General features: G+C 67.3%; 1 protein-coding gene and 1 long non-coding RNA gene across 2 annotated transcripts; one reads left to right on the top strand and one right to left on the bottom strand.

Moving 5' to 3' along the window:
• On the top strand, positions 1–27,176 carry GPC1 (glypican 1). The gene is made up of 9 exons (XM_058699129.1): positions 1–443; positions 21,112–21,270; positions 22,932–23,323; positions 24,132–24,297; positions 24,983–25,113; positions 25,200–25,319; positions 25,418–25,551; positions 25,889–26,064; positions 26,433–27,176. Exons 1-9 carry the CDS (start codon positions 278–280, stop codon positions 26,660–26,662), a joined length of 1,674 nt encoding a protein of 557 aa, XP_058555112.1. The 5' UTR covers positions 1–277; the 3' UTR covers positions 26,663–27,176.
• On the bottom strand, positions 12,233–17,843 carry LOC131494696 (uncharacterized). The gene is made up of 2 exons (XR_009253560.1): positions 16,558–17,843; positions 12,233–14,769 (listed from the first exon to the last, which is right to left on the bottom strand). It is a non-coding gene; the product is annotated as an uncharacterized LOC131494696 (long non-coding RNA).
• Positions 27,177–27,203: the final 27 nt, after the last annotated feature.

Raw genomic sequence — 27,203 nt, 5'->3', positions numbered from 1 at the left:
AGGGGCCGGGCCGCCGGCAGGGGAGGCGCCGAGCCGGGACTGCGCGCTCGCCCGCCGCGCTCTGTGCCGCCCGACCGAGCGGCCGGACCTCGCGCCCCGCGCGCCCCGCGCCGCCGGCTTTTGTTGTCGCCGCCTTCTCGGCCGCCGCTGCCTGCGGACCGCGAGCCGCTCGCGCCGGGACCTTGGCTCTGCCCTTCGCGGGTGGGGGCTGCGCGGCCCAGGCCGGGATCCGAGAGAGGCGCGGGCGGGCGGGCGGCCGGGGCGCCCCGGCCCCGCCATGGAGCTGCGGGCCCGAGGCTGGTGGCTGCTTTGCGCGGCCGCCGCGCTGGCCGCCTGCGCCCGCGGGGACCCTGCCAGCAAGAGCCGGAGCTGCAGCGAAGTCCGCCAGATCTACGGGGCCAAGGGCTTCAGCCTCAGCGACGTGCCCCAGGCAGAGATCTCGGGTAAGTGAGGGCGCGGCACCCGGGGCCCCGGACCCCGGCGCGCCCGGGTCCCTACTGCGCGCTCCTGCTCTCCCCTGCGTGCCCTGAGCCCGGAGCCGGCCGCCTGCGCCCCCGCCCGTCTGCACCCCCTCGGGCCCTCGCCCCCGACTGCCGCCCGGGTCTCGTGCGCTCCTCTCGGCCGCCCCCCAAGCCGCGAGCACGCACGCCGGCCCCTTCCCCGAGGAGCTGTGCTCGTGGGGCTGTGGCCCGGGCCGTCCCCGGCGGGGAGTCCTGCAGGGCCAGAGCTAGGGCTGGGCGTCTTCGGCCATCGGCTCGGCCCAGCGCGGTGGCGGGGCGGGGGGTCCGAGCCCGGGGGCGCGCAGGGCTGACTGCGGGGCCGGCTGTCGGGGCGCAGCTGACGGCGGCCGCGGGCGAGGGACTCCCATTTGTCTGGTCGGGCCTCTCCGGGAGGCGCCGCGGGTCGGGCCTGGGGATTCGTTTGGGGTCCCCAGCAACGGCAGCCTGGGTGGGTTCAATTACAAGTCCCCCATTCTTGGCGGGAGTGGGCCCCTGCGAGGTAGGGAGTCATCCGTGCGCCTGGGGGTGGGGGCGAGGCGCTGACCTCTGCCACCTGGAGCCCGAAGCAAGGGCTCCTGCCTGGCGAACTTGGACTCGTGGCTCGCCGGCCTGGCACTCGGGGCCGCCTCTGGCGGGGAGTCGAGCTGCAGGTGGTCGGCGCTTTGGATCCCGCCCAGGGGCCGTTTCTTTTCTTTGTAAGAGCATCGACCCTCCCAGGCATCCTCAGCCCTGCAGCTGCCTGCAGTCCTGCCCACCCCCTCCCTGCCGGCCTCTGAGGAGCTTTGGAGGGTGGGGGGTGGAGTACAAAGTCCTAAGGACCACCCAGACCCCCAGGCTCTTCACACTGCAACTGTGTGGGGAACCACACTAAGTCTGTGCAGGGCGCCTGGGACGCGGTGGGCAAGCTCAGAGCGGACTAGTTTCTTTTAGGGAAGGGATTTCTCCCAAACTAGGGGGAGAGCTGTGAGTAAGGGTTCTGCTCAGACGGTGACATGGGGGACAGGGAATGACCACAAATACAGGAATTCTGAGTGACAGAGGAGTGTATCCATGTGCAGTCCATGGCCCTGCCTTGCTGGGGACTGGGAGGGAGGCAGCCGGGTTCTGGCCCCCTGGGCCCCGGGACGGTCAGACACACACAGGGCTGCCTTGAGAGACCCTTGGACATACCTGCCCACCCGGCCACCAAGGCTCTGGAGAGGCCCCCTCTCAATACCCCAGAGCGGGCCTTCCGGCATCTCCCTCTGCTGAGAGTTCCTGTCCGTGTCAGGCCTGCCTCTCCGGCGGGCCGGGTTTGCCGGGCTCCTTGGCTGCACAGGGCCCTCTGCAGTTGGGCTCACCCTGTGCTCCACCACTGCCCCTCCTCCCACACAAACAGGAGAACTTTGGCCTGGGTGTCCCCAGCCTTCCCTCTGGATCCCACCCCAGACGCCCCCACTCAGCCCCCGATCTCGGCTGGAAGCCTGTGCCTGTGCCTCTTGTCCGTGTACCCACTCCCGCTTGGCCACTGTGTCCTTAGGGGCCATCCTAAACTTGCTCAAACCCACAGGCCTCTGTCTTGGTGAGGCCAAGAGGCCAGGAGGCCGAGTTTGGGCAGCTGCCAAGGGGTGGGAGAGAGTGGGGCAAACTGGGGAAGCTGGGGAAGGGCGGAGGCTGGGCTGGGGCCCAGCTCCTGTTCCCCTTGGGTTGGGGGAGGCAGTCAATCAGGGGCCCCGGAGGATCAAAGTGCATTGCAGTCTCTGTGTGTGATGGGTGGAGACGGGGTGCTGGCTGTCCGGCGGGGGGACAGTGGCTACCCAGCAGCTGTCCCAGCGTCGTGCTGGCCAGGGCTTGGGTGCCGCCCTCCTCCGGGCCTGGAATGCCAGGGGCCGCGCTCTCTGCCGGCACCCCCTCTGCGGGCGCCCCTCAGCTCCTCCGTCCTAGCGGGAGGGCTTCTTCAGAGGGGCCACCTCCCTTCAGCCTGTGGCTGAAGCACCCATGAACGCTGGGACGGCGGAGGGCCCTGCAGGGCCCAGGCGCCCAGACGGTGCCAGCGCCACGTGGAGCAGAGGATACAGGGTGACCTCCCAGGGCAGCGGCCAGCCCGTCCCCTCCTGTTGCCGTGGGGCCTGGCCTCCGTGGACCAGGCGCCCCCTGGCGGCCTCACACAGCACGCGTCTCTGGGGAAACCCTGCCTGCTTCTCCTCTCCTGCAGGCCTGGCCGCCAGACTTCTCTAGCGTGGGGACCTGGGGTCCCCGCCAGTGGAAAGCCCCCCCCCCCCCCGACTCAGCCGGCCCTGACCGGGTGGAGTGGTTGGAAAGCAGGGAGGTGTTTACGGCCTCTGCCCAAGGGACCTTAGAAATGACGGTGGGCTCGTGAGAGTGGGGAGTGTCAGGCCACATAAGATTCCAGTTTGTGACTTCGTGTGATTTTTTTGGATGGCCGTGCCTGGCAGTTGGTGATGACAGCTGTTGTCATTTTACAGGTGAGGAAGCGGGCCTGGGGAGGCAGCAGCCGGGTAAGGCCGTGGGGGCCACAAAGCCCAGGGAACCCTCCCGAAGGCCAGAAGGCAACAGAGAAAGTGAGGGATCCCTCTGCCGGGAGCCAGTGCCGGGGACGTACAGTGCCCCGTGCTGAATCACACATGCCCGCTGGAGCCCGCAGGCTTTCTGCCTCTGCCTGTGAGGTCGCTCCTGGCCCCCAGCTGTCTTCCCAGCACCTGCCTGGCTTCCTGGCACTCCAGTGACATGCCTTGTACTGCTCTGACCCTTCGCTGGGGTGCTGGGGACAGGGGCCACTCCTGTCACATCCGTGTTGTAGCCACAGAAGCTGGCCCCGTTCCCGGCACCAAGTAGGTCCTCGGTCCACATTGCTGGGGACGCACCTGTGTCCTGCTCCGTGCCAGGCCATGGAGGGTGGGCAGGGAGAGGCGGAGGGCCTGGGCAGAGGAGGAGGGGTCTAGAGGTCCAGCGCTGGGGGTTGGAGGTCAGAGGGGGCCGTCAGTGCAGTGAGAACCGGTTGATGTCCCCTCTGGCCTGGGGTTGAGCCTACCTGCCGGCAAGGGGGGGGACAGCGTACCCTGGAGCTCACACCGAGGGCCACCCCCCGGGCCCATCGGCAGAAACCGTTGCTTCCGTGTGCCGGCTCTGACCCCCGACGCCTGTTGGGTGGTGAGAGACTCTGGGAGAGGGTCCTCAGAAGCCCGCATCCCAGAAAGGGCTGTCCTGGCTGGGCTCAAAAGAACCCACCCAGTATCTGTCCGTCACCTGTGGTCTGTAGGGCTCTCACAGGCCACATGGCACACGGCCTGGCCCCAGGCCACGGGGTTCTGTGTACCCTGCCCTGTTCAGAAGGCAAAAACACCCCGTGTGCCTGGCCCGGGTCCCCGAGTGGTCCTCAGCCCCTGGTTGTGCTGCGGCTCCGTCCCTCTGCCATTTGAGGACCTATGGTTTCATCATCCCCAGCCTGAGATGACGGGGGGAGGCGTGTGATGGGGAGGCCCGAGGGAGCCAGGACTCGACGGGGCCACCTGCATGATGCAATGGCCTGAGCCCCCTGCTGGACATGCTGCGGTGTTCCTGCGAGAGGAGCAACATCCTCCCTGGGCCTTACTTCAAATGTCAGTCCTGCTGCGCAAGCCTCCCGCGCCACGCGGCCCCTGGTTTTCACGCACAACACGGGAATGGTCACGACCGCCCCTGAAGGTGCCCAGGAAGGGATGTGCTGGCACCGTGCACCATGTGGCCGGCCCCGGCCCACGTTCTCCCCCTGCCCCTGCCCTGGGGTCTTTGCAGGCCCGCACAGACCCCTCGGGCAGTAGCGTCTTGAGAGCCCTTAACGTGACCCCGACTCGGTACACATCTTTTCGCGTTACTGTCTGTTTGATGCCTTGGGTGAGGAAGGGTTTTTGTAGACCTGCTTCACAGATGAGTAAACCGAGGCCCAGGGGAGCCACGTAACTTTGCCCAGCACGCGTAGCCCATGTGCAGCTCAAGCTGTGGACCCCAAAGCCTATGGCATTTGCTGCTGCCCAGTCCTGGGCTCCGAGTTTTCTGGAAGGCCTGGAGCCATCCCGGCCTGGAGGCCTGAGATAGGAGCCCGAGGCCCAGGCCCTGGTGGTCCCCCCCCACCGCCTTCTCCTGTGGGCTCTCCTGGGCCTGGCTTCCTTTCTAGGCCGGCTTAGAACATCTCTTAACTGGAACTCTTCCCGAGCCTTTGCCCTGGCCTCCCTTCCTCCGTCGGGACAGGGCTGTGTATACACTGGCCTTCCTCATAGCTGGGCCTTGCCCTCTGCCTGGGCCCCCCGATACCTGTCTGGTGGTGGCCAGCTCTTCCGCAGGCCTTGAGGGCTGTTGTTCCTGCCCGAGGAGGGCTGTTCCCAGGCACCAGGGGCATGAATCAGATGATCCCCGGGTACACGCAGGATGGCCTGGCTGTGTGTTCCTGGCCATTGCAAGAAACCCCCGGCGTGTCCCCAGCACCGTGCTGGGCCAAGTCCCCCAGGACTCACGGACAAATGCTTCTTGGGGGGTGAGAGCCTAGGGGACGAGGCAGGTCGGCCTGGCTCCGTGCAGGCACTAATTAAGGAACAGTGTAAGTCTGAGGTTGACAGACAGTGGCCCAGCCTCTTAGGAGAGGGACTGGGGACATGTCGGCCAGGCAGCAGGCTGGGTTCAGAACCGGGAGGAGAGCCCGGTTGTGTGGGGGTGCCCATGCTCATGCCAGGCCATCCACACCCACAGGCACGGGTGTCAGCCTGGCTGGCCCTGGACGGGAGAGGGCCTGCCCCGAGGCTGTTGGGAGTCGGGTCGGGCGTGGGACCGGCCTCTGCCGTGCCCAGGCCTGGACGTGCCCAGGCAGCAGGAACACCTCCCTTGTAAGGCAGACTCTTCTTTCCAAGACCTGCTTAGTTCAGGGTGATTTCAGACCAAGGCTCAGGGCCCCTGTCAGGCGCCTGGAGGACACTGGGCCCTGCTGTCCAGTGCAGCCCCTGCCTATCCAGCGTCTCTGCTGGGGGCCGGCCCCGATCACGTCTGACCATTAGCAGAGCCCTGTGGGCCCAGGTCACTGCCCACACTGGGGAGAAGACAAGTAGACTCCAGAGCGTGAGGGCTCCAGCCGGAGGCCACCCACCCTGGAGCCCGGCTCCTCGCTGCTAGGGCGGCTGGCAGTCTTTCTTGCTGGTGTTTGTCTAGGAACAGGCCCGGGCAGGTGCCCCTCGCTGCTGGAAGTCTCCTGGGGGCGGGGGTGGCACGGACGGGGATGCTTCCTCCCGCCCCAGGCCTCTCCCCACCTTCCCAGGTGGGGGCACATGGCGGCCAGGTGTGAGGCGAGGGCAGGCGTGGCCTCCCTGCTGGGGGGGCAGGACCTTGGGGGCCAAGCCTCCTCGACTGACTTCAGACGGGCTGTGGATGCCAGGGAGGCTCTGGGTGGGGGGAGTGCAGAGGGAGTGCACACCTGCTCTCCCAGCAGGAGCCCTAGAATCCTGGGTGGGTTCAGGAGCCGCTGGCGGGGGGGGGGGGGGTGCGGGCAGGCTGGCCTCGTCCCGTGCCCTCCTCTGCCTGTGGCCTCAGCGTCCTCTCCCGCCAGCTCCTAGCTGGGTCGTCTTCCTGGTACACACACCCCCTCCTGCCCGGTGGGTCCTCCCTGTGCCCGCCCCTGGCACACGGCTGGCACCGGCCTGGCCGGGCGTCCCCCAAGCACCCACGCTCTGGGGCTTGCCCTGCTTCCCAGGGTTCTCCCCAAGTCTGGGCGGGCCTCGGCAGTAAATACTCCAAGCACCTCCCGTGTGCCAGGCCTGGGCCGGGTGCCGGGGGCGTGTCAGACGCACACGCTGGGCAGCTTACGCAACAGAAGGTTACCGTCTGGCAGTTCTAAGGCCGAAAGTTCGGGATCAAGGTGTGCGGGGCTGGCTCCCTTGGGATCTGGGGGGCAGGACCCGTTCCAGGCCCTGCCGGCTTCTGGCAGCCGCTGGGGGTCCTTGGCCTTTTGGGCCTGAATGTCTCTGGCTTCATGTGGGTTGTCCACGTGGGCTCATCTGCCTCCAGGTTTCACCTTAAAAAAGTAAGGACACCTATCAGATTAGGGGCCACCCAACTCCCGTGTGACCTCACCTTCACAGACCCCCTACTCAAATAAGGGCACCTTCTGACCTCCTGGGGCCAGGTGGCCCAGCCCATCTGCTCCCTGAGATACTTTCCGTCTGGCAGCGGTGGTCCCGAGCCCTGCTGTTTCGTGACCATGGCTCCTCGGGACAGGGTCATGCCTCCGCGTGTCCGCCACAGGCTCAGGAGCCCGGCACAGATGCGTACCCAGGCCCTGGTGACAGTGTGGAGAGGTCAGGCCCCTTCCCACCCACAGGCTTCTCCGGGCACGGCCCTGGTGTGGGTGGGCTCAGAGGTCTAGGCCCTGACCCCCGCCAGGTCCTTGAGTAGTCTCCAGCCCCCTGTGAGCCTCAACTTCTCCATCCCTGTCAGGGTGGGAGGGTCAGGAGCCACTCCTTCCAGCGTTCGAGGCCTGCTGACTGCTGACCCGCCAACACATCCGGCTTGTGTCACGTCCCAGAAGCGGGGCGGGCGGTGAGGCGGCCTTAAGACCTTCGTGGGGTTGGGGGGCACCTGGCTGGGATAGTACTCAGTGACACCAGTGTTCTTTCGACAGGCTCAAGGTCCCCACCTGAGGGGAGGGGGCCCAGCATTCGGGGCAGGTGCTGGAATATGCCTGGGGGAGGGAGGGGGGCCCAGAGGCCAGGAGGGGGCACATGGTTTGGAGATGGGGAGGCAGAAGGTGGCAGACGGGCCACCGTGTGGCAGCTGTCCCCTGGTACGGTGGCCCAGCTGAGGAAGCTCGCTGCTCATTTGTGTTAAGTGCTCCCTGGGTCCTGGAGGCTTGGCTGGGTGACAGGGCAGCCCCGAGGGGCTCCATCAATCCCGCTCCCTTGCCATCTGTCCTGACCTCAGCCCCCCCGGAGGCCCAGGGCCCCACCCACCGCCCCTGCTGCATCTCACGGGAGACTGGCCGGGTCCGAGCTGGGGACTGGCCCTGTCGGGTGGTGCTGGGTGAGGGCCAGCAGAGCACGGCACGGGGGCCTGCGCCGTGAGCCCCGGGGCCCCGAAGTGGACGCGAGGACCAGAAGAGAGGAGGAGAGCTGGCCGGCAGGGGGGCCTGCGGGAACCCCGCTCTGGGCCTCTCCCCGCCCTCCCCCGCCCCCCACCTGCTGAGGACCGAGGCCCTGCTTCCTTTAGCCCCTCGCCCTGGCTGCCTCCAGTCTCTGGCTTGGAGGTGCTTCCATGGGTGTGTCTGCAGGGTGGGTCCGGCCACGTAGCATGTGGATGAGGAAGCCAGGTCCCAGAAAGGGGTCCCCCGTGCTCAGAGGCCTGTCCCTTGAGGGGTTTCTCCAAATTGCCTCATTGCCTCGGTGTCCGGTGTGGGTACTGGGTAACAGTGCCCACCCTGGGAGGGGGCACTAGGGGGACGTTGTGTGTCCCTGTCCCATAGGCGCTGGGCATGTGGTCCAGAGTGCAAGGGGGAGGTCGGCGGTAGGACGGAGAGCTGGGGCTCGAGGCCCCAGAGCACCCACAGCCACGAGGAGAGAGGGGCCCAGGAAGGGGCCAGGAAACTCTCAGGCCCATGTGAGGCCCAGTTGAGGCCCTCGTGACACTCGACTGCAGGAGCGCCTGGCCAGCCGCCCCCGGGAGGGCCTCCTGAGGTCAGAGCCGGTGCTCCTGATGGCAACAGATGTCCGAGCCCCACTGCCCTGCCCCTTGTGATGAGGAAGGGCTGGCCAGGCCGGGGCGAGGGTCTCCACCTTTCATCCACTGTGTGCTCACCCTCTGCCAGTTTCTGGCACACAGAGGTGAAAAGCCACGGTCTCTGTCTCCCAGAAGATCAAGGTCTAGTGAGAAACTCCCTTGGGGCCTTCAGACCATCCTGGACTCAGCGGGCCAGAGCCTGCCTACACTGACTGTCCAAGCCTCGTCTGCACCCCAGCTAGTCGGTCCTAGGACGGTGGCAGTGCCACCAACACCTGGAGGGTGGACAGCCAGGCCCTGGACAGGTGCACCTGTCCTCTCTGGGGCTCCCTCCCCATCGGCACTGGAATCTGGGGGTTGGTGGCCCGTGCATACCTTCAGACAGTATCCCCAACACTGAGGACCCACTTTCTGAGCCTGCGAGTCCCATCCAGGCCCATCCCTGTGTCTAACGGCATCCTACGTGCCTGGTGCCACATCGAACCATGTGGGCCCCGTGGTGAGCCACGGGTGACAACTGAGTGTGTCCTTAGGCTCCGGGGCCCCCGACTGCCTGTCCCTGGCTCTGGGGGCCAAGGGAGTATATCCCACCCACCTGTGACCATCTCCAGGCCCTGGGGACAGAGATGATGCCACCCACTGCCTGGGTTGGCTCATGATCACTCACATCTCGTTGTCATGGAGTGTGGGACACAGTGGACCGACAGAGTTATTTTAAAAGGATGAGGCTCTTAATTCTGCTCCGCCGTCCCTGACCTCCTCCCCCGGCGTGGCACGGGCTGCCCACGCCACAGAGAGTCCGGGCATCTTGGCATCCTGCCCTCAAGTGACCCAGGGACTGGCACATCCCCATCACTGTGCATTTGGGGGGTTGGGGGACAGGTCAGACACACACAGCTAAAGCCCCATCCCCAGGGTCCGGTGTGGTTCCCAAGTAGGAGCTGTGCGCTGGGGGCATTTTCGGTCAGGGCCAGGGACCCTGTGAAGTGCTGGGCACTCTTGAACAGCCAGGAGGTGGCTTCCAGAAATGCCAGTAGCGCCTCATGCGAAGCACCTTGAACCAAAGCCCTGGCCGGGGTGGAACCAGCGGCCTGGAGCACGGGGGAGGGGCGCCCTTCTGCTTTGGGGCCAGGATGGCCTCGCAGGGGTGGGTGGTGGAGTCGTGTCTGGAGGAGGGCGAACCGTGGCGGACCGACAGGTGTGAAGGCAGGGCGCGGAAGGCCGGGGTCCTCAGCTGGGGTGCATGGCGAGGCCCGGGGAAGGAATTCGGGCAATTGGCGAGCACGGCCGAGGAAGAAATCGCGTTTCTGTTTTTGCTAACCTCTAAGCGGACTTGAGCGTCTCCTGTTACTATGAACGAGGCAGCGGTGGGGTGTCTGGGGCGTGGTTGCCGTGGAAGCCGCCGGTGCACTCTGTCCCCTTTCGTTTGCAGCGGGTGGCCGGCAATCCCTCTCACACTCTCCACGACCTTGACGTCTCGGCTGGTTCTAGACCTGCCGTCAGCTCACGCAGAGCACGCTCCCAGGAGAGCGGGTGAGGCACCACGTCACGCGTTCACTGTGTGGTTTTCTGAGGACCGTTCGTTGCGCCTCGCCTGGCGTCCTTCGTGGTCCTCCTCATAATTCTTTGACTCGTCAGTGCCCCGGGAAGGGGTCAGCGGGCCTCAGCAGACAGTCCAGTGGGGCCAGTGCTCCGGCCAGTGTATGCACCCAGGAGGGCCTGCAGGGGCTGGGGGTGGGGCCGGGCCGCGGAGCAGGGGTGTCTACGGGCACCCGGAGGTGACGGGGACATTCAGAGGTGACAGTCTGTCTGCATCACTCAGTGGGTGTTATCTGAGCTCCTCCCGCGTGCTGGGGCTGTTCTCCCGCTGAAACGCAGCCACCAGCAGAGCCACTGGCACGAGGACAGGACGAGCGTCGGTCGTGTCCTGTGAGCTGTGGCTCTGCTGGCCACGGTGACCACGTGTTATGTTGGAAGTCGGAAGTAAAGAGAGCTAACACGTGAATCCAGACATGCACGTGTTGAGGTGAGGTTTGCAGTCACACCACACCGCCCCCCCCGCCCCTCCAGGGCTGTAGAGCAAAGACCCCTCCCAACTGGGGTTCAAGTGCCAGCTCCACATTCACTCGCTGTGTGACCTTGGGCCAATTACTGAACCTCTCTGAGCCTCAGAGTGCTGTTCCATTAAATGGGGTTGGTAGCAGTGCCTGCTGCACGGAGTGTCCGTGGTCATCAGCGCGCCCGTGTGCACAGCCAGAGGCCATGCCGCGGGGCCTGCTGGGGACACGGGCCCTCCGTCTCCAGGTCCTGCCTTCTGGAGGTGCCGTGGGGGAGGGCCCCTGGTGGGAGGCTGAGCAGCCACACGGCCGGGGGTCAGAGATCTAGGCTGGAGGGGAGGATTCTCCCCTTGCTCAGTCACCCACTTCTGCTTACCGGCCAGTGCTGGGTGTGGCTTCCATGCTCCCGCCCGGCTGGCCCTGGTCTCTGGTAGTTGAGCGCTGCGGGAAGAGCTGGTCCTGGAGGACAGCCCTCGGTGAGGGAGGGAGCACTCCCCCAGCGCTGCGGGAAGAGCTGGTCCTGGAGGACAGCCCTCGGTGAGGGAGCACTCCCCCAGCGCTGCGGGAAGAGCTGGTCCTGGAGGACAGCCCTCGGTGAGGGAGCACTCCCCCAGCGCTGCGGGAAGAGCTGGTCCTGGAGGACAGCCCTCGGTGAGGGAGCACTCCCCCAGCATGGGGCCATGCCCACACCTAGGAAGGACTCTGTGTGGCCTTGGAGGGTGGCAGCTGGTGTTTACAAGACAGCCACAGATGGAGGCACCAGAAGTAACCACAGATCCTGCGTAGAGGTTGGAGGGGGATAGGAGATGGTGCCGGAAGGACCCACACACACCCTCAATCCGTAGCCAGGCCTGGGGTCTGGCAGCCTGCATCGGGGGCCTCTCCTCGCCCGGGTCACGTGGGGCCTTATCAACGTCCCTGTGGCCCCTCTCTGGGGACGGGGCTGGTTCCATCCCCTTGACCATCTGCTCCAGGATTTCCCTGAGCGGGACCATGCCACCCCCATCCAGAGCTGTGCGCCTGTGTGCCCTTCTGCCTGCTGGGCATGGCTGGACAAGGCCGGGGTTGAGACATTGGGTGCCTAGGGGAGCAGAATTCCCCACCTCCTGAGGGGCCTGGCCCTTCTCTGACATGCTTCCAGCTTCACCGGCCCCAGAGAAACTGATCTGGAGGAGCCAGGGAATAGGATGGTCCCCAACCTTCCCACCTGCTCCGCGAACCCAAACAAGATCAGGGCTCCACCTCTGGGGAGCGGGCCAAGGGGGCAAACGCTGAGCTCACGTGACCCTCTGTGTGCCCAGCAGGGCCTGGTGGGCGCTGCCTCCGGTGGAGGGTTGGCTACTGGCAGGAGCGTCTAGGCAGTGTCCCACCCCCCAAGTGGAGGTGGCCGGGCCTGGCTCAGCTTCCGGGAGAGGGGTCTCCTCTCCATACGCGGGACTTCCAAGCTGCTGGTGGGCCCCAGGTGCCACTGTGCTCTTATTTCCTCCCTTTCAGCGAAGACAGGGAGGCACACAAGTTGGGCAGCAGACCTGAGACATTGAGCGAGTCACGGAACGTCTCCCAGCCTCAGTCTTCCCATCTGTAAGATGGGTGCGGTTCTATGTTCCTGTTAGCCTGCTCTGAGGGGGCTGGGGCTGTGGGTCTGAGGACCTCAGCTGGGGTTGTGCCTGAGTGTCGCAGGGAGGGAGCCTGTGTGACTTCAGTCAGGCTTCTGTCCACACCCCACGAAGGGCTGGAAATAAAACTGCAGTATATCTTCTTAAATTGGTAATCCAGATAGCGAAAAAGTTTGTAGTTTAGGTATGTCCTGAATATTTTAATTTAAAGTAAACCGGTGTAAGTTTTTGGTGAAAGTACGTGCTAGATATTTAGCGTACGTACGTTGCAGATGGGGGGGGGGGTGGGGGGTCTTGCTTTTTTGGTGATAAAATGCACATAAAAAGATTTAGCATTTTAACCGTTTTTGTGTACAGGTCAGGGTCATTAAGCACATATGCACTGTCCACACCATCCGTCTCCAGAATTTTCTCATCTTCCCCCACTGGACCTCTCTCCCCAGTGGACACGGACTCCCCAGCCCCGCCCTGGCCCCTGGCGCCCACCTTCCGCCCTGTCACTGTGACTCTGACGACCGTGGGGGCCTCCGCGTACAGGGAGTCACACGGTATTTGTTGCTTCAAGTCTGGTTTCTTTCACTCCGCACGGCGTTGGCAAGGTCAGGTGCCTCCACGTCGGAGCAGGTGTCGCACTTCGTTACTTGTTGAGGCTGAGTAATATTCCGTCCTGTGGCTCTGCCACATTTTGTGACCCACTTCTGCGTGGACGGACACGGGTTGTTTTCACCTTCCGGCTGTTGTGAGGCAGCCGCTGTGCACAGGGGCGTGCGAGATTCTGTTCCAGTCCTTGCTTTCATTTCAGTTCCTCTGGGCCAGATACGCTTATGCTAAGAAAGAATGCCGTTTTTCTGTCACGGTGAACTGTGTCCCGTCCAGATCTGCAGCCCCCTCCCCAGCTGTGCCTGCCAGCTGGGCTGGCCAGCTGGGTGGAGGTGCCTGGGCGGTAGGCGGCCCCTGACTCGGCCGGTGCGGGGTGGGGGTGGGGGGACCATCCTCCCCAGGCAGCGGGCCGGCCGTCTGCAGCTTGCTGGGCGGCGGGGTGTGCCTGCCCCTGCCCCTGCCCCTGCCCCTGCTTCCGCGTCCCCGTCCTGCTCAGGACGCCCCCCCACCCCGGGGCTGGCGTGGGGGGAGGTCTCGCAGTGGGAGAGGCAGGGGAGCGGGAGGCCAGCACTGCTCAGCCACTTCCCGCCGAGTGACCGCGGGCATTCATGTCAGTGCCTACACCGCCCGCCGCGGCGAGGGAAAGAGGGGCTGCTGTGCAGATCGCGTCTAACACCTTGCACAGCGAGCAGCGAGTACTCCCATCTCCCGCGGAGGCCGCCGGGCCTCTGTGAGAACAAGGGTGCCCTTGTGGGGAGCAGACTCGCCCTGAAAACCCCCTCGTGGACGCTGCCCGCTGTCCTGCTGCCTGTGGTCGGGTCAGGAAGGTCTGAGGCCGCCACTCTGGGGCCGTGATGGCACGAAGCTGCGTTTCCTTGAATGCCGACACCAGACAAAGAGTCTCTCTGTGCGGTGTCTTCAGGCATATTTGTTTACTGACCCAGGCCCGGCTTGGGTGCTGGGCAGGGAGACAAGAGAAGGGAAGTGGAGGCCCCACCAGCAGGCAGAGTGGCCTTCCTGCCGCCAGGGAGGGTGGGCTGCCTGTGCTGAGTGGGTGTTGTGCCCCCGGGGGGCCTGGGAGGGCTTCCTGGAGGGAGACCTGAGTTGGCCTTGAAAGAGGGTGGGGCCAGGGGGAAGGGCGCTGGGACCCAGAGTTACTACAAGTGGCAGGCCACAAGCCGGAGGGGGACTGAGGAGCTGGGATGCCAGGCCGACGGCGCCCGTGACTTTGGACACGGCTACCAGGCTTGGCGGGAAGTGGCTGGGTCAGGGGGCGTCAGCCGAGCCCTCTGCCCCTTCCCATTCTGTCTTTTCAGCCCCAGGATTTATGGGGCCTGAGCGGAGACTGGGCCCGGGTCACCGTGAGCCCCCGTGGGCTCCCTCAGTTGGAGGCTCCTGCCCGATGTTCCAGCCCAGCTAGGAGTTGGTGCCCCCTTTGCCTGTGGGGGGGGGCCCAAGGGGGGAGGATGGGCAGACCCGAGGCATGTCTTTGCGGGGAACACAGCAGAGAGGGTCCCTGAGCTGTACCCCCTCCTGCTGTTCCAGGTCGTTCCCTGTGGACACTGGAGAGGCCCCCTCAGCTGCCCCAGGCCCCACGGCAGGGTGGATGGGAGGGCTGTGCAGAGCCTCAGGCATTCACGCCCCACCGATGCCCAGCCGGCTGGCATGCGGATGAGCCCAAGGGGGTGCTCTTCTCAGCTCAGCTTGGGCCAAGCTCGGCCTGATGGGAGAGATTCCGGGGAGCACTTACCCCTGGGCCCCAAGAGAGTGCTCCCTGCCCTGCAGCCAAGACCTGAGGTCTCAGGTGCAGCAGGCACAAACCCAGGGTCCCCTTTATCCCTAACTTGTTCTGAGGTCATGGAGTGAGCGGTGAACCCTGAAGCAACCCAGGGGAGGCCCGTTGGAGAGGGCTCGGTCTCTTGGCCAGAGCTGCGGCCAGACTGATGAGGCCAGGCCCACTGCCTCACCGAGGTGCCCCCAAACCTGGTGCTCACTGGCAGGGTGGCCTGCCCAGGAGGTCCCGAGCAGGAACCGGGCGGCACAGAGAGCAGCCTTGTGGTTACCTGGTGAAACCCTCTTCTTCAGGAGCTTAGGTGTTGTGGCCTTGGTGAGGGGTCTTTGATCAAGCGCTGCCTGCCAGGTAGGGCTCTCCAAGTGCAGGCTGGCCGCGAGGAGGGTGGCCTGAGTGGGTGGTTTTCTCCTGTGGGGTGGCAGCCAGGTGAGGCCAGGGCCAGGGCTCCGGGGAGTACAAGGTATTGGTGAGGGCTGTCCGGTGTCCTGGGAGGGAAGGGAGAGACACCAGTGTGGGAGGGTGCCCGGGGAGCGTGTGGCCAGGTGGGGTTGGCCGATTCCCAGGGGAAGGAGATCAGCAGTTGGCACGCAGGCCCAGGTCGCCTAGCTGAGAGGCTGGAGGCCTGGAGGGGACAGGTAGCGGCTGTGGTGGCTTTGAGGGCCCCAGACAGCAGTGGGAATCCGGTCGTCGTCAGCAGGAGAGGGGGCTCCCAGGTGCGGAGCTGCCATTCTCCGTCCCCAGGAGGAACCCGACACCCCCATCCCCTCCCTGCCACCCCCGCGCCCCCCCCCCCCCCAGCCTCAGGTCAGCATCCGGGATGGGCCCCCGCCCCCGGGCTCCCGGCTCCCTAGCGCGCTCCGGGCCTGCGCCTCGGGGCTGTGCTGCGGGGGAAGAGCGGAGGAGGGCCTGGGTCCCCGCCGGGAGAGGGGCCGGGCCGGAGAGGGGCCGGGCCGGAGGGGGCGCGGGGAGGCCGCCCGCGGGTTCCTGGGAGACGGGGCGGTGCCAGCGCGGCGGGGCGGGGGCTGCGGGAGGAGGCGCGTCCCCGCTGCCAGGAGCCGCGCCCTCGCCGTGCGCGCCAGTGCGGCCGCGGGGCTGCCGGGGCGGCGGTGGCCGCTGCTCCTCCCCGGCTCCTGGCCGCCTGCGCCGCCTCCGAGCCCTCCGGCCCGGTCCTGCTCCTCCGCCGGCCCCCGGCCGGGTCCCCAGGCGCCCCCCCCCCCCCCCACGCGCCCGCAGCCGGAGTCGCGCGCCACCCGGAGCGTCACCGCCACCGCAGCCTGGGACGCCGCCGCTGGAGCCGCCGCCGCCGCCGCGCAGGGTTCTCGGGGCCACGGCGCGGGTGGCCTCTGCGGGGCCGGGATCCAAGCTGGGCGACCCCGCCTGGGATCCAGCCAGCCGTCCACCCCAAGCCATCTCCATCTCCCCGGTCCCCCAGCGCCCCCGTCCCCAGGCTTGCCACCCCTCCCTTCACTCCCTCCGCCTCGCCCCCTCATCCCCACCCCTGTCCCCCGTCACCTCCGCCTCGGCCCCATCTTCTGTCCGCCCTGCCCTGCGCTGCCCTCACCCCCCACAGGCGCATCTTCGCTCCGCTTCTCCACCGCTTCGCAGCAGGTGCCCCAGCGTCCACCCCGTGGATCGTGGGTCCCCGTTCTCGCCGCACCCCATCGCCACCCCACCCCGTCCCCTCCTGCCGTTCCCCACCTCTCCCCTTCCCCGGGCCCCACTCCGCCGGCAATCCCGCAGCGTCCCGCCACCCCTCCCCACCCCCCACCCCCCACCCCCTCCAGTGCCTCCCACCGCCTGCCGCAGCCCCCTTCCTGCAGCGAGCCCCCCTTCCTCTTCCGTCAGACCCGTCCCCTCCCCTTCGCCTGCCGCAGCCCCCGCGAGTCCCCGCTGCTGCCACCCCCTCCCCATGCCTGCCGCGCCCACTGCGGCAAGCCCCTTCCCCGCCAATCGCGTGGCCCTCCTCCCCCACGCCCGCCCCGCCTGCCGCAGCCCCCCGCGCGGCCCCCCTGCTCGCCGCCTCCCCGCCCGCCCGCCGCAGCCCCCGCAGCCCCTGGGCGCCCGCCGCGCCCACTGCACCAGCGCCCGGTCCCCTCCGCGCCAGGAGCACCGCCGCTGCATCTCCAGACCGCGCGCTGGCTCCCCGGCTCCCGCCCCGCGGCGCGCGTCCTGGCCCGCAGCGACTGGCGAGGGCACCGGGGCGCCCAGCCTTTGTTCCACGGCCCCGGCGACGCAGCCCCTCACAGGCCTGGGGGGCCCACCCCTCCCACCCACCGAGCGAGGAGTTGTCCGCACCGATGCCCCTGGGTTTCGGGTCCCAGTGCCTGGCGGAGGCTCTGCGGCAGCACTGGCAGAGGGCCGCTTGGTGACGCTGTCATTTGCCTGAAATGGTGGGGGGGTGGGAGGGGGCTTTGGGTGGTCGGTGAGGGGTAGGGAAGCAGGTTGGGTCGGAAGCAGGAGTGGTTATGGGTGTTGTTGGTGTGTAAGGGGGAGTAGGAGATCGTGATTGAAATGTCCTTTGCAAGGTGCATCCGAGGCCACCCTTCTGGACGGACTCTAGGTGATCAAGTGTGACCCTCCAACAGGGACTAGTCAGGGGCAAATGCTTCTGGGGGATGGGGGGCTGTTGAGAAAGGAAGGTCTGGAGCTCCGCTGTGGCCAGTGGCCAGGAAAGCTCCCTCTGTTTGCTCTGTGTCTCCCACCCCCAGTCGGCTGGTAGACATGCCAGGGGGATCCTGTGGCCACTGGAGCTACATAGGGTCCAGGAGCAGGAGTGGGCGGGGGCACTTGTCCAGGGGAAAGCCTTGGGACAGCCGCTCACCCCCAGTCTGCCGGCAAAGCCCCGGGTAGGGTCCAGAGTTGAGTAAAGGAGAGGGGTGGGGAAGCCGCCCCCTTCCTGCCCTTCCAGACCCGGGCCTCTCCCTTGCTGGGTTTTGGTGCCTGGAGCTGGGCACGCGGCCCCGCTTCAGCCCATCCAGGGAGGCTGGCGCAGGCTACTTGTCGACAGTGACTTAGAGTGTTCTAGCGGTCGCTGGGCCAGGTGGTGCAGAGCATCGGGGCTGTGGCTTTAAAGACAGGTCAAGCAGATAGTCTGCATACTCCCGTGTGAGCACTAGAAGCTTCTGGAGACGTGGGCTTGGCATGGCGCCGTCTTCCCTCTGCAGTCTCCTTGGGAGGGCTCTAGCGCCACCAGACACAGGTGGCTGCTGGGCTGGGCCTGGACACATGAGGTCCGTGTCTGGCATTGGAGCCAGTGACCACTGTTGGGAAGGGGCCTCGGGCTAAAGCATCAGGGTGATAGTGCTGGTGGGGGTGGCTGCTGGGTGGGGAACGCCATTCGGAGGCTGCTAAGACGGGACAGCTGGGACCAGCGCTCAGCAGGTGGCAGAAGGGTGTGAGCCTTAAAGATGTTTAAGTCGTAGACTGATACGGGCTCAGTGAAGAGAAACCGGGGGTCTGGGGTGACCCCGAGAGATCTGAATCTGGAGGGAAAAGGTGGACCTCTGGTCTGCCACCCAGAAAGAGAAGCAGCCGCTGATGGAGTGGGTGCAGTACTTAAGCCTGAGGAGCAGGAAGGGAGGGAATCTGGGAATTCGGGGGCGGGGCCTAAGGGAAGGAGCCGCAGGGATCGCAGGACGGGCGTACATCCCACCGTGAATCGGTGAATCGGACCTCCCTCCCGTTTCCCCAGAACCCCCGGGGATCGCCACAGGGAGGAAGTGTCCCACAGGCCGAGGGAAGTCCTGGATGTGGCCGGCCCGCTGTTGCAAAAACCGCAAAGGGACCGAGGGAGGAAGGAGGGACGGTCACCAGCCGGCCGGTGGAAGCGTCCTTGGGAAGAGGGGGGCCGGTGGAAGCGTCCTTGGGAAGAGGGGCCGGCGCCTGCCGGCGCGGGCGAGTCTTCGTTTCTCGGCAGGTGTTGGGAGGTGGGGGGGTTCGGGGCCGGAGAGGTTCGAAGCGACAGGGTGCGATTCCGTCGTGCACACTGCCCGGGGTGGGGGGTCCCCTTCTCTCCCGCAGACCCCCGCCCGGCGCTTTGGCTCCGACCGGGAGGGGCAGGCCCGCTCTCCCGGAGGCGCGGGGGTGCCCTGCTGAGCCCGCCTCCGGCCGGCCGGCATCCAGGGCCGTCGGACGACGTGCGGACCGGGCCGGGCCGGGCCAGGGTGGGCGGAGGGCGAGCGCCAGGCGCTGCAGCCCCTGCGTCTGCCCCGCGGCCGGCTCGCGGCCGCCTCGGCCCAGCCTGCCCGGGGCCTCAGGCCGGCGCCCGGGCTCTGGCTCCGTGTCTTCACTCCCGTGTGTCCGCGGAGGGAGGGAGGGCCGGGGGCTGTGCCGGGGCAGCCGGAACAGCGCAGGCCACCGGGCGGCTGGACGAGGTGGCCGGGCAGGGCTGGGGAGGCTGTGGGGACAGTGCCAGGGAGCCCACGCAGCAGCCGCCCACGGCGGAGCTCCCTGCATCTCTCGGCGTCCCCCTCCTCTGCCCAGCCTCTCTGCTGTCTGCGTGAATGGCAGGCTCGGGGAGGGGGTCTGGGCCACCGGGGGACCGGGAGGGTTCAGGAGGGAGGGCAGCCGGCCAGGGATGCCGTCCGCCCCCACAGCCTGCAAATACTCAGGATTGGGCGGCCCCGGGCCCACATGAAGCCCGGCTGGCACCTGCCCCCTGCCCCAGGCCACACCCCTGGCTCGCCCTCCCCACCCCCACCCCCACCCCCCAGCACCACTGGGACCCCGGTGTGCAGAGGGCGCTCTCCGGGCCCCCACTGAGGAGGGGAGCTCAGGTTTCTCCTGGTTGGGGCCCGGGGACCCCATGGAGAGGACCCTCATCTTGCTCAGAGTCCTGCCTCCTGCTGGCAAAGGCACCCGAGAGGGAAGCATGGTAGCTGTTGTCTGGCCCAGCCCTCCCTGCCTGGAGGCACCTGGGCATGCCACCCCTCAGGAGAAGGGGCACAGGGATGTTGGCGGGGGCCCCCCCCACCCCACCAGGCCCGGGCTCCGACCCTCAGCCCCAGCTGGTCCCCACAAGGCCCGGAAAGGTCTGGCTCACCCAGAGGGTCAGGCCTCAGGTCCCCAACGGCCACACCCCCCCCCCGCAGACCTGGGGCTCCCCTGGGGGTGGTCACAAGTGGTCTCCGGCTCCAGTCTGTTACCCCGAGGTCAGCCCTGCCCCAAGATGGGGGTCCCAGCCCCCCTCAGACGGACATGCCAGCATCACCTCCAGGCCCTGGGAGAAGGGGCGGCGGTCCTCCAGGCATGCAGCCCCTGGGGGGAGCAGGTGTCTGAGACCAGACACCGTGTCTGAGTGCCCCGCCCAGGCACCTGCGGCCCCTCCCACTGCACCTGCAGGCCTCGGCAGCGCCTGTCCCGCTGATGGGCACGGAGGCCAGACACGGCAGCAGATAAACACAGTCCAACCTGGTGTGACCCGGTGGTCCCGAGAGGCAGTTCGGGGCAATTCAGCCTCAGGATAATAATTTCTCTCTCCCCTCCACCCGAGGCCTCTCCTAGAGGCTGTCTGCACCCAGGGCTGCTGATTCTCCCCTGCGGGTCACCTTGGAGCCAGCCCCCAGCCCTCGGGACCCAGAGAACTCTGCCCAGGCCGCCGCACCCCCACCCCACAACTGTGCACAGGATGACCCTGCCCCCACACAGCCCCACACAGCCCCTGCCCCCCTCCCCCGTCAGACCCTTGCTGCCCAGGGGGCCCCAGGAGGGACTGCTCCCACAGCTTAGAGGCACGAAGTATGGCCTGCAGGGTGGGGTAGGGACGGGTGGGGAGGCGGCCCGGTGGGCGTGGAGTCCTGAAAACAGGTAGCCTTGGCTTCTCACTGTGCAGCATGGACTGGACGGGAAACTAGTCTCTTTGAGCTTGGTGTCTCTGGTCTATAAAGTGGGGTCACAGCACCCACCTCCGAGCTGCTGTGATCGTAATACTGGGACCTGCGGCCGGCGCAGTATGCACAGCGGTATAACCACAGGGCTGTGTGACTTAGCACCTGTCCTTGACCCCAAGGTGGGAACATGGATAGTGGTGCTGCCCTGGAGCCAAGGGCCAAGGCCGCGGCGTGAGGAGTGATGGGGGCTTTGGGGGCGCAGCGGAAGGGACATCCGGAGACACCCGTGTGTCCTCTTGCCCCGCCCGCCCCCGGCAGATCTGTGTCCAGGCCATGTCCTTGCTGGCTGAGGCTGCCCCCCACGTGCTCTGGCATGGGGCGGGGGGGGGGGGGGGGGGGGGGAGGGGAGGGGTAAGGAGGCTCTGGTTGTCCAGCCCTGCCCATCAGCGACCCCTTCCTCCCTGCCCGTTCTCAGCCAGGGCCCAGGCAGGGGGGCACCATGCAGGCCTGGAGGCTTACCCTGGGGAGCCTTGAGTCTGGGAGCCCACCCGTCCGCACATACACAGGGCCCTGAGGCAGTTCCGTGCTGGGTCACAGATGTGACCTGAGCTGCTCCAGAGCCCCTGGGATGGCCCTCCTCACCTGCATGGTGGCAGCAGGGGGACTGAGGGGCCGGGGGGGACCTCCGACGTCCCTGCATCCTCACTTTATGACCAGCCCGGCTGCGTTTGTCCCAGACAGCCTGGAGGGTGGCCTGCGGAGGAAGCCCTGCTCCTGGGTCCCACGCTGGGGACTGCACCGCCTACCCCGGGACCCCCACTGGAGCTGTGCCCCTCCCAGGGTCCGCTGTTCATGTCCGCCCTGCCCAGGAGACCCCGCCAAGCCCCAGGGCCAGTTCTCCTGGTCCCCAAAGCTGTGTCTGCCCCCGGACCCATGCCCCAGCAGCCTCCCCGCCCCTCCTCCCCTCACGCCGGCCCCTCCCCACAGGTGAGCACCTGAGGATCTGCCCCCAGGGCTACACCTGCTGCACCAGCCACATGGAGGAGAACCTGGCCAACCGCAGCCGGGCTGAACTGGAGACAGCCCTCCTGGACAGCGGCCGCACCCTGCAGGCCACACTCACCACCCAGCTGCAGAACTTCGATGGTGAGCAGGCCACTGGGGTTTGGGGACCACCAGACGCTGACACGGTGGGGAGCTGGGCACGAGGGCACCTCTGCTTGTGAGGCGGGGTCACAGGATGGGTGGGGTTATTAGCGCTCTGGGGCTGGGAGCTGAGATTTGGGGGGTCCCGGTAGCAGAAAGCTGCCCACATGCAGGGGCCCAAGCAGGGGACCCGTGAGCGTGGGGTGGTCTGCAGGCGACTTTGTCCACCCCGTGGTGTGCGCGGCAACACACGTGCACGTTTGGGGAGATCAGGCCCCATCCCTCTGTCAGCCCTTCAGAGGGTCCCTCTTGCTCTCAAGGTGGCTCCTTGTCACTAAAGGCAGGAACAGGTGGCCTTGCACTGGCCACCAGGTGGCCCGGAGCCAGGAACCACAGTGTGACGGCCGAGCTCGGGGTGGGGCACTGAGGATGGGGCTTCAGAGGGCCGGGTCTGCGCTGGTGCGGGGGCAGGAGGAGCTTGGGGCCCCGGGCGTGGCCCCCACATCTCCGGGGCAGCTGCTGTGTGTGGCATTCATGGGTCTCACACCGGGAGTCTCATGCCGTGTCTGGGCAGAGATCGAACGCCCTGGACCGTGAAGAGTGGGCTGGTGTAACGACGTCCGCGGTGGCCACCCCAGGGGGACGGTGTGGGCGCTGGGGTGGGGGGCCCCCGGGAAGTGACCTCTGAGTTGAGATTGAAGCCTGAGGCCTGACTGGAGGGAGGAGGTGCCCTGGCGGAGCCCGAGCTGAGACAGGAGGGAGAGTGTGAGCCTGCAGCTGGCAGACGGCCCCGCCCGGAGACACCTGCAGCAGTGGCTGTCCTTGGGGGCCTGTGACCTCCGCCCCCTGCCTCCTTCCCGCCATCCGGCAGGCAGCCTGTCCAGGAGCTGCCCGGCTCCCACCTGGGGTGCTGCACAGGGTGTCCTGAGCCCTACAGCCCAGGGCCTTGGGTGGCGTAGACGTGGAGGAGCCTGAAAACCCCCGGGGGCCCAGGCTCCAGGGGCCTGTGCGGGGAGGGTGGCCACGGCTCTGGGGGCCGAGTCCGAGGGCAGGGGCTATGCGGTTACAGACTGCAGTCTGGCTGCTAAAGGGGGTGGGTGCTGTCCGGGACCCCGTTCTGGGCATACGGGGTGCAGGGCATCTCCCCCGAACCACACCCACGCCCTGCCTCCCGGAAGGCTGCAGCACATCTGTCTGGGGCTCTGGGCAGGTCCCGAGGGCTACAGGAGATCCAACCCGGACCCTCAGGCAGGCCAGCTTCTGGGAGGCATGAGAGGGAGGGCCGGACACGGGGCTGGGGGCTGGGGGGTGGGGGGGGGGCAACGCAGGGAGGAAAGAGCAGGAAGGAGGCGGCCCCACCTCCTGACTCAGAGGACCCTCCTGCCCCCCTTACAGGTGATCCCCATGAGTCCCTGAGGGTACCCTGAGCCTGCCCCCAGCTCAGAAGTGTCCATTGGAGGCACCGAGACCCGAGAAGGGACCCCCACCCAGGCTTTTGCACCCCAGGCCACGGGAGGGGGGGGGGGTGGTGAGGTCTTAGAAGTCCTAGGGGCATCGGGGGCCTGGCCTCCACAGCGTAGGGGGTGTGCGGGGGGGAGGTGGGGGGTGGGACAGGAGGCCCCGGGAGGCCTCACCGCCCCCCCCCCCCCCCACTGGCCCAGATCACTTCCAGCACCTGCTGAACGAGTCGGAGCGGGCGCTGCAGGACACCTTCCCCAGCGCCTTCGGGGAGCTGTACACGCAGAGCGCCAGGGCCTTCCGGGACCTGTACTCCGAGCTGCGCCTCTACTACCGCGGCGCAAACCTGCACCTGGAGGAGACGCTGGCCGAGTTCTGGGCCCGCCTGCTGGAGCGCCTCTTCAGGCAGCTGCACCCGCAGCTGCTGCTGCCCGACGACTACCTGGACTGTCTGGGCAAGCAGGCCGAGGCGCTGCGGCCCTTCGGGGAGGCCCCGCGCGAGCTGCGCCTGCGCGCCACCCGCGCCTTCGTGGCAGCTCGCGCCTTCGTGCAGGGCCTGGGCGTGGCCAGTGACGTGGTCCGGAAGGTGGCCCAGGTGCGCTGGGGGGGGGGGGGGGGGGCGGCCCCACCTCGCTCGCTCGGGGACCCTTCGGCCCCGCCCCCCGCCGCTTTGCATCTCGGCCCCGCCCCGTGCCCCGGGGTCTCCTGGCCCGGCTCCCTGCCCCGCCTACAGCACGTCCCAATGTCCCGCGACTGAGCTCCGGTGGGGGCAGCCGGGCGGTCCCATCCTCAGCCAGCCTGGGTCCCATGCAGGACCAGAGGGGAGAAGGTGTGGGGCTAGATGCCGAGTCGACTGCGGGGTCAGGGGCCGGGAGTCGAAAGGGCAACTGGCTCGGAGGCCAGAGCAGGCCGGGGCCAGCAGGCCCGTTCCCCGAGAGGCAGCTGGAGTCAGACCCCCCCCCCCCCCCCCGTGACAAACCGGGGAGGGGGAGGGCATCGGCCCCCGAGCCACACAGCCCTGGGTGTGAGCCGCCTCTCCGCCTCCAGCTGGCGTCCTTTAGCGGGTCCTCCGCCCAGCCCTGAGCCTCAGTCCCCTCGTGCGCGTGGCACACAGACCTATTCACGCTCCCCCGTGAGGCTTGGTGAGGGCAGTGTTCCAGGGAGTCGCTCACTAGGACGGTAGCAGTTATTAGGATGAGTGGTCCCACGACCCGTGGGCCTGCTTGATCATCTGAGAAGAGAGGGGCTCCCCAAGAAGGGCCGGGGCCAGGCAGAGGTCCCACTGTGGGTGGGGCAGAACTGAGGCCTCCTGACTTCTGTCCGGAGCCTTCCAGCCCGGGGCTCCTTGGGGGGCTGGGCACGCCCAGCTGCGGGGCTGGGCTCAGGCTGCCTTGGCTCCGCAGGTGCCCCTGGGCCCGGAGTGCTCGAGGGCCGTCATGAAGCTGGTCTACTGCGCGCACTGCCTGGGGGTCCCCGGCGCCCGGCCCTGCCCTGATTACTGCCGCAATGTGCTCAAAGGCTGCCTGGCCAACCAGGCCGACCTCGACGCCGAGTGGAGGAACCTTCTGGGTGAGCCCTCGCTGCCACCACGCGCCAGAGCAGAGCAGGGACAAAGCCAGTCCCGTCCTCGGGAGTGCCTGGCCAGAGGCCCTGGGAGGAGGGTGACCCGGGGTCAAGGGACAGGGAGGCCATTCTGAGTGCAGGCTGCTGCCTGGGATGGAGCCCTGCGGGGTCCTGGTTCCTCGCCCTTCCCCGCTGAGCAAGGGCCCCCTCACGCATACGTGCCCACATGAACGTGACCTAAGGCGGGCCACCGCATGCGGTGGGCCAGCCGGCCTGTGCACGTGCCGACACGTGGGGGGCCCACACGCATCCACATCAATACATGTGAGCTGACGCTGCTGACGTCAGCTGGCCCGCGCTCCGGCACCGGTAAGTCCTAACTGTGCTGACCCCGCAGGCCCACCCGTGTACACGCTCACGTGTGCTGATGGGTGAGACTCACCCACACGTGTGAACTAGCACCCACCCACGGTGGGCCAGTTCAGCATGTGCCAGCACACGCGAGCTTCCACACGCGTGTGCCCAACACGCGTGCATGCCGACACACAGGAACTAACACGTTCACCCACGGACCCCTGGCCGGCCGGCACGCGTGCGTATCAGCACACGCGTGAGCTCACGTGTGGACACGGCCTGGCTGGCATGCATACTTACCAAATGCCCTCTGTGCGTGTGCCCACGCCTGTCCCAGACTCCATGGTGCTCATCACCGACAAGTTCTGGGGCCCATCGGGTGCGGAAAGCGTCATCGGCAGTGTGCATTTGTGGCTCGCAGAAGCCATCAACGCCCTCCAGGACAACAGGGATACGCTCACAGCCAAGGTGCGGGCAGGAGGGTGCGGTGGGCGTGGAGTGGCATCCCGGATGTGGCCTCGTGCCCCTGCAGGACCCCTACGGTCTTCCCCCAGGTCATCCAGGGCTGTGGGAACCCCAAGGTGAACCCCCAGAGCTCTGGGCCTGAGCAGAAGCAGCCCCGGGGCAAGCTGGTGCTACAGGAGAGGCCCCCCACGGGCTCACTGGAGAAGCTGGTGAGTGGTCCTCAGCCAGCCGGGCCCTGGGTGGACAGGGGAGGGGAGGGGAGGGCAGGCCGAGCAGGGCGCCCCGTGGTCTGACTCCCGCCCTGCAGGTCTCCGAGGCCAAGGCACAGCTCCGAGATGCCCAGGACTTCTGGATCAGCCTCCCGGGGATGCTGTGCAGCGAGAAGATGGCCATGAGCGCCGCCAGTGACGACCGCTGCTGGAACGGCATGGCCAAGGGCCGGTAGGTGCTGCTGCCTGGCTGGCCATAGGCCGGCCCCCCTTCGCGGTCTCACCTGGGCCTGTGCGGCCTGTGGCACCAAGTGCTGTGTGCGCAGGGCCGTGCCCGACCCCAGACACGCAGTAGGACACAGGAAACCCTCACCCGGGCCAGCTCCCGGCAGCGTGTACCGTGCCCCGTGTGCCCGCGCCCCGTGACTGTGGGCTCCCATCGGCCCCTGAAAGGCCACTGGGGGTCTCGAGCTTGCCAGCACCTGGACAGGAGAAGAGGGGTGTGGGAGGGCGTGCCAGGGTATTGCCCCTTGGCAGGGACCAGGCCGTGACCCAGGGCCTGCCCACAGGTACCTCCCGGAGGTGATGGGTGATGGCCTGGCCAATCAGATCAACAACCCTGAGGTGGAGGTGGACATCACCAAGCCCGACATGACGGTCCGCCAACAGATCATGCAGCTGAAGGTCATGACCAACCGGCTTCGCAGCGCCTACAACGGCAACGACGTGGACTTCCAGGACGCCAGTGCGGGCGGGGCCCTGGGGGCGGGGCTGGGGACGGGGGCGGGGCTGGGGGCAGGGGCGGGGCCCTGGGGCGGTGCAGGGCAAGGGTGCCCAGGAGAGACCCTTCCAGCACCCAGGCTCCCACGGTGGCAGGGAGATGCTGCTGCTGTCTGGACACAGACACCAAGCAGCCCCCACCCGTGTGTCCCCAAGCACAGCTGGGCCTGGCCAGGATGTCCATACGGACCCGGCAGGCCCCGGGCAGGTCGGGGAGCTCAGGGCGGAGCTGGCACTGGCACAGCCGACCGCGGGAGGCCTGTGTGGACGGTTGCTGTGCCCGGGGTCCCCTCACGGTGGGGCGGGCCTGCTGGAGCCTCCTCTCCTCCCCAGGTGACGACAGCAGTGGCTCGGGCAGCGGGGACAGCTGCCCCGACGACCTCTGTAGCCGGAGAGTCAGCAAGAAAAGCTCCAGCCCACGGACGACCCTGACCCACGCCCTCCCGGGCCTGTCAGAGCGGGAGGGCCAGAAGACCTCCGCCTCCGGCTGCCCCCGGCCCTGCGTGTCCCTAATGCTGCTCCTCTCCCTGATCCTCTCGGCTGCCAGGCCCACGTGGCGGTAACTGCCGCAGGCCCCAGGGACCGAGGCCAAGAACTGACTTTGCCAAAACGCAAAACAGACGATATTTAATTCTGCTGGGCCTAGAGGCCCAGGGGCAGGACAGGGAGGGACAGTGAGGGGCCCCGGCTCTGGGACTGTGCTGGGGTGGGGCAGGGGGCCCTGGTCCTGCCGGCCACCCTGGCTTTTAATTTTGTATGAGGGCCTCAGGTCAGCCGGGAACAATGTCCCCAAAAGCCATGTATTTCAGGGACCTGGGGGATGCCGGTGGCCACCTCCCGCCTGCCTGCCCGCACCTCTCCCCCAGCTCCCCGAGCAGCGTCCCGCTGGAGAGTGTGAGTCTGTGCCTTCCTCTCCTGCCTCCTCCTGCCGAGAACTTCCGGGCTCCGTGTGTCAGGAAGCAAAGCCCACCCCTGGATGCCTAAGAATCCCTGGGAGGGCATCAGGGTTTCTGCCATCCGGGGTCTAGCAGGGGCTTTGAGATTATGCATGAACCCTTCTGACTCAGCCAGGCCCCCGTGATGCCGTGACCCCCCCCCCCAGCC

This window comes from Neofelis nebulosa, chromosome 2, assembly GCF_028018385.1.
Source record: "Neofelis nebulosa isolate mNeoNeb1 chromosome 2, mNeoNeb1.pri, whole genome shotgun sequence".
NCBI lineage: Eukaryota > Metazoa > Chordata > Mammalia > Carnivora > Felidae > Neofelis > Neofelis nebulosa.
This window is presented reverse-complemented; position numbering and strand designations above follow the sequence as displayed.